The 8,398-nt window shown below is 50.4% G+C and overlaps 1 protein-coding gene across 1 annotated transcript in view; it reads left to right on the top strand.

Annotated features, from left to right (window-relative positions):
- The window catches only part of GRHL3 (grainyhead like transcription factor 3), a 33,800-nt gene extending 28,053 nt beyond the window's left edge, over positions 1-5,747 (top strand). The window contains exons 15-16 of the mRNA XM_006924426.1: positions 498-562; positions 4,815-5,747. Coding sequence (XP_006924488.1) covers positions 498-562; positions 4,815-4,929 — 180 coding nt within the window. The 3' untranslated portion in view covers positions 4,930-5,747. The remainder of the gene's footprint in view (positions 1-497; positions 563-4,814) is intronic.
- Positions 5,748-8,398: the final 2,651 nt, after the last annotated feature.

The raw sequence follows: 8,398 nt of genomic DNA, 5'->3' as shown, positions 1-8,398 counted from the left end.
GCGGTTCATTTCTCTGTCCCAGTAACTCTCTGAGCTAGACGCTGTTACCGCCTCCACGGGTGGTTTGCACACAGTCAGCCAGCTGGTGAGAGGGAGCCCTGAGCACCGGAACAACCCAAATGTCTGACAAGAGGCGGGGATGGAGGCTTGAACTGGCGATGCCCTTTGGGATATTTTACAGCCACTAAACATGCTGTTTGTCAAGAGTTTGATGTGATGTAGGAAGGCTTATAATATATGCTGGTAGGTAAAACTACGTGGAACGTAAAAATATCTATATATCTATCAAATGATGGGAAAAAATGTATATACCCAGATGTTAATGTTGTTTATCCCTGGGAAACAGATATGGATGATTGTCATTTTCTTCTCTGTAACTTTCCACAATATAGATATATATTATTTTTATAGTCAGGAAATTAAAATTCATGGTATGAAATAGGGCTACAAACCCGGCTTGAGCAGCAGACAGTGAACCCCCTACCATTCTATTCCAGATCTCCGAGAAGTACGGGTTTCCTGAAGAGAACATTTACAAAGTCTACAAGAAGTGCAAGCGGGGGTAAGTGCCCAGAACAGCTGTCACCCCATTCCCCCCACTCTGCCCTTTTCCCTCTAAAACGATGGCTCAGGGAGCTCCCAGTGGGTCTTCTCCAACCGGCAGAGGCCTGCTGCTCAGTGCTGAATGGTGTTCGTGCTTTGGCTTCGTGGAGAGGATAAGGGGACATGGAGTGGGGTGGAGAGGCCCCCAGTCAGGCCAAGGCCACTGGCACAGACCAGACGTTGATCGTTATTGGGAAGGAAAGGAGTGGGAGAGAGGGAGATGTGCAGAGCAGAAGATGTGCTGTGTCAGAAGACCCAGCTGCAAGTCCCAGGTCCACTGGATAACCGAGTCATTTGATTATAATGATGATGACAGTGACTACCATTCACACGACCACCTACTGTGTGTCAGGGACTGTGCTAAGCATTTCTCACTTAACCCTCACAGCCACACCATGAGGTAGATTCCATTACCTACAGGTCACAGATAAGGAAACTGAGGCTCAGAAGTGGCATGCAGTGTTCAGGGGCAGGAGCTGTGGAGTAAAGGGTCAGAGGCGGAAGGGCCCCGCAGCGTCGCTGTCTGCTGAGTCAGGGGTTAGCGGGGCAAAGGAGTGGCCGGCCATGTCCCTGGAAAGGGGAGCTGTGATTGCTCTGCAGGCCCCCTCCACCTTCAGGTCTGCATGAGGCAAGGTGAGGAGCGAAGCTTCAGCTTCTGAGGGTTGAAGGTTGAGGGTTGAGGGTTGGGCAGTGCCTGCCACCTACCGTGGGCTCCTGGGGATTCAGACTGAGGACGGCAGCACTCTTTGCTGTCTGCCAGGGAATCCCTCAGCATGGGGGGGATGGAAGGCCACACGGTGACTGCCCTCCTTCAGCCTCCTGCTCAGAGCCAGTGAGCTGGGCCTCTGCAGCCCTTACTAACTGGGTCACTTCACCAGCCTAGCATGGGGAGTAAGGAATTGCTACTGCCATTCTCTGCCCAGATGACCTAGGACCAGGACTCAGGGAAACACAGCCAGCCGCCCTGGCCACAGCCCCCCTGCCCACAGCCCTGACCCGGACAGTCTAACTCCAGCTACACGTGCTGGCTACCCCTGGGAGCTGCCCAGGCATTGCCCCCGGCTACTGTCTGTGGCTTTTCCTTTTTAGAAGACTTTGCAAAGTAAGGCAGGTTTTGGACTCAGACTGAGGCCCCATGTCGTCAAGCCCAGGGAGGCCTCCTCCTTCACAAGCTCAGCCTCACCTCCCTCCTCCTTTCCTCCCTCCCTCCCTCCTCAGGTTCCCACCCCGCCTCCCATAGAAGGGCAGGGTGGGGGAAAGGTGTGCGCCCAGCAGCCCCTGGGAAAAGATCCTTTTGGTTTTGGTTGTATGAGTGTCTAGGCTTTTTGTGTGTGTTTTTCTCTTCCAAGTTTCGGTTTCAAACTGGGGCTCATACATTCTCTGGAGCGGAATCCAGCTCACAGCAGAGGGCAGGCTCTGCTTTGCCCAGACAAGCCCAGCCACACTTCCCCTCTGGTGCCAGTGCCCACGGCCCCTGGCTGCAGCCCCACCAGCAGCCTACCTCTCTTACAGATCCCACCACAGGCTGGGCTGAAGGGCTAGGAAATGCCCTTGTGTGCGATTTGGGATGTTGGGGGATGATGTGTGCTAGCTGAGTTTGCAAGTCCTTCTTTTAAGCCAAGCCAGCCATTTAAACCATAATTATAATAACTCCCATTTGTTAGCTCAGCTAACAAATTAGCTGGGCTAGCTAACTCCCAGGCATCGTCTCATTGACCCTTTGAGTTTGGAATGATTACCTCTATTTCTATGGAGGAGGAAACTGAGGTTCTGAGTAGTCCCAGGATCACAGAGTTAGTGACTGGCAGAAAGAATCCTGGCCTGTCTAAAGCCTGTGCACACGCTCACCATTTTATCTTGCCTCCTGCTTGTTCCTCTAATCACTAAGCAATGTGCAAATAAAGGCTGTGGCCAGGCCAGCCCTGTAGCCCAGGGTGTCACTCAGAGGCACCCCACACCCCATACACACCCCCAACCATGGAAACCTCAGGCCTAGCATGATCTGAGAGGCCTAAATGAGAAGAGTCCTCAAAAAAACCTCTTAGGAAAAGCCAGGCTCATCGGCCACCACCTTCAGAGGAATGAGAAATCTAAGCAGTGGCCTAGTTTATTTTCATAAAACCCTCCCGAAAGTCCTCTGGACAAAGGTAGATAAAATCAGCCTTATAAGCACCACTGAATGCTTGAAAGATTAACAAATACATTGTTTTTGCTGGCAGCTGGCCAGGGGTTTCATGCGAACCAGGACAGAAGACAGCTAGAAGCTGGCAAGTGACAAGAGGCCCACATTCTGGGACAGCGGCTCTTGACAAGCCCCTGCCTCCAGGGCCCAGTTGTCACTGACCTCTGAAGGGAAGGGGTCTGTGGGCCTCTCTGGGATCTCTTGTGCACAGGCGTGCACCTGGGCCCACTGGGAGGCCCTGCCTGGGAATGAAAGGGAGGCAGTCTTCAAGTTTGTGCACGTAGGCACTTACGCAGCGCCCGGCACCTAGACGCACCCTACCACCGGATGAAACAAACAAAACCCCACCGTTTACAAAGCGCCCACCCCTCTCTGCCCCAGCCCTGGTCTCCTGTAGCCCCCAAACAAAGATCTCTCTGTGAAATGAAGGAACTGCAAACAGGACCTGAGGAAGCAGGAACCTGTAATTAAATTCTGGCAGTCAGCAGCACCCAGGCCTCAGAACCGGAGCCCAGACCACTTTCCAGAAAGCAGCAGCTGCCTGGTGCTGCTGCAGAGACAACCGAACGTAGGCAGTAGGCTGTCTGCATTGCCCTTCCCAGCATAGGCATTGGGGCGGGGGAGTAACACAAGCAAAGCAGATGGCTACTTGCCAGGAACTGTGGTCTAAGCGTCTCACCCCCAACACACACTCCTTCCTGCCCCACTTAAAGTAATCTGGCCCTCGTCCGAACTCTCCCTCAGCCCTGAATTTTGCCTTTGTTATATATGCCGCTTCCTAATTTGTATTTTATAGGGTTTTTTTCTTTCTAAAAAAAAATGACATAGTAAAAAAAAAAAGTTTGGATTCAAATCCCCAGCTTGGCTTCCTGCCCCACTTAAAGTAATCTGGCCCTCGTCAGAACTCTCCCTCAGCCCTGAATTTTGCCTTTGTTATATATGCCGCTTCCTAATTTGTATTTTATAGGGTTTTTTTCTTTCTAAAAAAAATGACATAGTAGAAAGACAAAAGTTTGGATTCAAATCCCAGCTTGGCCATCTGTTACCTGCGTGACCCTAGGCAACTGACTTCACTTCTTTGAGACCCTGCTTCCCCATCTATGAACTAGAGTAATGGAGTTATAAGGATTTGTTCTCCCAGACCCTCCTGGATTGGACACTCTTGGAGGACAGGATGTAGGATCTCCATGTGGCCCTTGCTTTTGTTTGGAGCAAGGCCCTGTGTGTGGAAAGGTCTCAGCAAATGCTGGTGGGGCGGATGGATGAATGGATGGATGAAAATACTCAATCCCATAACAATGGGACAACTGATAGGATCGGGTTGAGTCATGTCTTCGTGAGTCTTCACTGGGGAAGCAGCTCCCAGCGGGGTGCCCTTTGGCATACACTCTGTCTTTGACCCCCCTGCAGAGGGCTTGCAGGTAGTCTTGGAGGCTTCGTCTTCCTCAGGTTGGCCCAAGTCCTTGCCGAAAGAGCGTGGAGGGAGAGAGGGCCATGCTCAAGTCTATTGTACCAAGCCTGAGATTTCAGCTTCATGGGGACGGAACTTCAAGTGGGCTTGTGTGGCACCTACCTCTGGCTCAGTCAGGCACACCTGAGTGACACATCATAGTCTCCCGTTGAACCCAAACCACACCGGTCCACCCACCACACCTCCTGCACTTGAACTCACACACCGTGTCCGAGTCCTCAGTCTGGCCTGGTGACTAAGGAACTCTGCCTCTTCCCCAAATTTACATGATAGTTGCTCAAAAGTGTCCACACACGTGTATGCTAGCAGAGGCAACCTAGGTAGGTGAGCATGGTACCTGGCCGGCCTACGCTCGAGTTGTGGCTTGGCCACTTGGGCATCATGCCCTCCCCTATTAGCGGGACAGTGAACACCCACTTTGTGGGTTATTATGAGGGTCAGAGAGAAAGTCCGTGAGGTACTCGATAGGTAATAGCCATTAGTATCATCCTTGCCACTCAGAGGCCCTGGAAACAAGGGGCCTCCCACAGTCCGGTCACATCTCCTCTTTTCTTCTAGAATCTTGGTCAACATGGACAACAACATCATTCAGCATTACAGCAACCATGTCGCCTTCCTGCTGGACGTGGGGGAGCTGGATGGCAAGATTCAGATCATCCTGAAGGAACTGTAAGGACCTCTCGGGAAGCTCCAGGCAAGGAGCCAGCTGCGAAGTGGCCCCACACCGCACACAACCTCTCTTCATGCCTCAGTGCTGTTACTTGAATGCCTTCCTTGAGGGAGGAGGCCCTCGAGTCACAAACCCACAGACGTCAGGGCCAAGAAGGGACCTGGGAGGTGTCCTGAACTGAACCCCGACTTCATGCTTGAATCTACTCTCTGAACTCTTGCCGGTGCCTGCCCAGCCAGGGACAGTGTCATCTTGGTTAATGCACTTAACAGACTGTGTCCCCTTCAAAAGACCCTTTCGTGTGGTCGAGCTGCAGGCCGCCTGTTGAGACGGTGGAGGTGGACCTGCTGCTCTCCCAAAGCTGACTTGACCACTGTCCAGCTCCCATTCCTCGTTATTCCATTGACTTCAGGCCAAGGATTGCTCTCATTTTTGCCAGTTAACTTGAACACCTTTGATTTTCAGTGCAAATGACTTTTGCAAGACACTGGTGGACACACTCTCTCCTTCACAGACTTCCTCCAGACCAGATGTAAATAATGGAGCTGATGGACCAGAACACAGTGGATGCTGTATAAACAACTGCCATGCTTGCTCACTGTTGTACACATTTCTTATTTACAATTTTCACTTACTTTATATATATATATAAGTATATATTGTACATACATGCAACATTTTATATTTTTCATGGATACATTTTTATCATTTCAAAAAATGTGTATTTCACATTTCTTGGACTATTTTTTTAGCTGTTCAGTTATGCATTTTGTATACTCATATAGTATTTAGTAATAAAATTCTGCCTATGTATTACTTCAAAATGCCACACTTGTTCCTTTTGTGAAAGTCTTCCAGGAAGAGAGGGTGGCAATAAACAAGGCCCATCTCCTTCTCTGCCCTGTGAGTGGTTTGCCCTGGACTTGAAGGATGGTAGTAAGTGCTGGGCACTGGCGAAGCAGAGGTGCCCACCTGGAGGGCAGCAGAATCCCGATGCCCAGATCTCTGTCCTGCACAGTCCCACAGGTGGAATCTTATGACCTTAGAATCATTAACTGGTCATGAAGAAGTCCTGGGAAGGGACCAGGATGACCTTGCTGAGGACGTCATAGCTGGGGCCAGTGGGCAGTGCCCAGGGCTGGGAGCCACGTGACCTGACTTCTCGTGCTGACTCTGCCCCCATGTTCTTGGCTAAGTCATTTTCCCTGGAGCCTGCTCACCGAAGCGATTGTGCCCAATGCTTCTCAATTCAGTGGTCAGTGACATGTTGGTGGGAGTATTTACACCACAGGAACTGACAAACACTACAAATCAAGGCCTTTTCCCCTCTAGAGAACAAATCACAAATCAAGCCTTCCTTCTTCGCTCCCTCCCTCCCTCTCCCCCACACTCCCTGCCATTTTATTTTTAAAAACTGCATTGAACTCTGATTTACCTTGATGACTGAGTTCTTTGGCTTCTCTTAATTTTCCCGCTTGAGGCCAGCACCTCGCTTGCCCGACCCTAGTCCCGGCCCGGACTCCAGGCAGGGCCTTGGGAATTTGGAGCATAGACTCTGACTGCCAGGGCTAGGAAGACCTTAGAGACGTCCATGATTTTCAAACTTATTGTTTTTTAAGTTTTGTTCAGACTAAAGTTTATAAGAAACCCCAATCTGTAAACGAAAAAAAAAGGAAAAGCAGAACTTCTATGATTGAAGTCTGGAAAGGTACTCGAGGGCTACCTGCTGTTACCTCACCCACATCATGGTGGCCTTTGAGACCCACCAGTCAACCCCGGGGCTTTAAAGATGATAGTTACAAATGACCCAGGTAGACCATGCCCCTCATTTTAAATCCAATGTGCTGGTGAGCCAGGGAAAGAAGGGAGGGAAGGAGAGAGGAAGGGAGAGAGGGAGGGAAACAAATGGAAGGCCAGATAAATAGTTGTACGATGAAGTATATTTTTTAGACCCTTGCTGCTCTAAGTGAGGTCCGTGGGCCAGCAGCATGGCACCACCTGGGAGCATTTGAGAAATGCTTACACCTAAAAGTAATGCAATGTTCTGTTTCAATTATATCTCGACTAAAAAGAAAGAAAAAGAAATGCAGACTTTCAGGCCCCACCCCAGACCTACAGAATTTGCCTTTTAACGAGCTCTCCAAGTGATCCGTGTGTACATTAACATTTGGAAAACACTTTATTTGGCTATCAGTGTATCCTGACCCTAACTAGACACATTATCATCACATTGAGAACTTGACTGAAGATACCAAAGCCCAGACCCTACACAAATCAGAACTCTGAAGGTTGGAGCCTGGGCCTGTAACAGGTCCCAAGGTGACCCTAATGTCCAATACAACTGGGGCTTGAGATGGACTGGGCTGTACGGAGCTGGGACGGAGCTGGACGGAGCAGTCTGTCACATCCTAATAGAGGCCGGATCCAATCAAGACCCTCTGAGCTCAGGCTTCAGCTCCAGCCACGTCTTCTGTAGAACGTGGATTCTGAATGGCCAAGAGCAGCCTTGCTGTTCGCTCCCCAGACTTCCCTCTTTCCTGACCCCACTTGGAGGGTGCTCCTTCTGGAGAGAACTTCTTCACCTGCCAGGGCTCCACCCAGCTGCTCAGGAGGCCTATTTTGTCTTCCAGTGCGTTACCCCCAGCCTCTGCCCGCAATGTTCTCAGAGCCAGTTGCTTCCAGCCCAGTGGCCTGCTAAGGTCCCCCAGAATCAGAGAGACCTAAAAACCAAAGCCTTGGAGTCTGGCCCCATTGTCAAGAGTCTGGGGGTCAAAGAAAGATACAGCTCCAAGTGTCAGCTTTGAAAGAGTCTTCCAGAATGTACAGCACCCAAGCGGACAACTGATGGCCCACAGAAGAGTTTCCTTTAGCCCAAACCAAAAAAAAAAAAAAAAATTAAGTTGAAATATGGTTGTAAACATCTCCGATCAAGGGATTACACATTTTAAAGATTTCCCAGATTCTGTTGGGAAATCTGCTGATCTGGCAACGGCTAGCGGGAGCCCTGTTGGATGCTCCTTGATTTGAGCAGCAGCCTCGGCTTCCAAGTGCCCACCCATCCCTGCCTGTTTTGCTCTGGGCATTGCCAGCCCCTGGAAGTGCTTGACTTTGAGTCCTCAGGTTCTAATCCAACTCTTCACTTCAGGAGAATATAAGGACCTGAGAGGACGAAGCACAAGGTGTCCTGCCTTTGGATCCAGACCTCCACTGCTCTTCCCACAGTGCTCCAGCCACCTTCCATCCATCCCAAAGCAATGGCGCATTTGCGGGAATCCGAGGGTCACAAAAAGGCCAGCTTTTGTGAGAAGCAAGAATTCAGTTTAATTAGATAAGTTATTCTGTCCTTCTGCCTCCCCTGCCTCATCCGCCTCTCCCGAAATGGAGAGCCATTCAGTGGCCGGTTCTGACATGAAGGCCCAGGATGTGACATTCTCAGAGAAAAGTCAAAAGAGGAAGCAGAGGGGAAGTAAGA

The sequence above is a fragment of the Pteropus alecto genome, unplaced genomic scaffold (assembly GCF_000325575.1).
Source record: "Pteropus alecto unplaced genomic scaffold, ASM32557v1 scaffold39, whole genome shotgun sequence".
Classification (NCBI taxonomy): domain Eukaryota; kingdom Metazoa; phylum Chordata; class Mammalia; order Chiroptera; family Pteropodidae; genus Pteropus; species Pteropus alecto.
The sequence above is the reverse complement of the archived record's forward strand: the minus strand, read 5'-3'. Positions and strand labels throughout refer to the sequence as shown.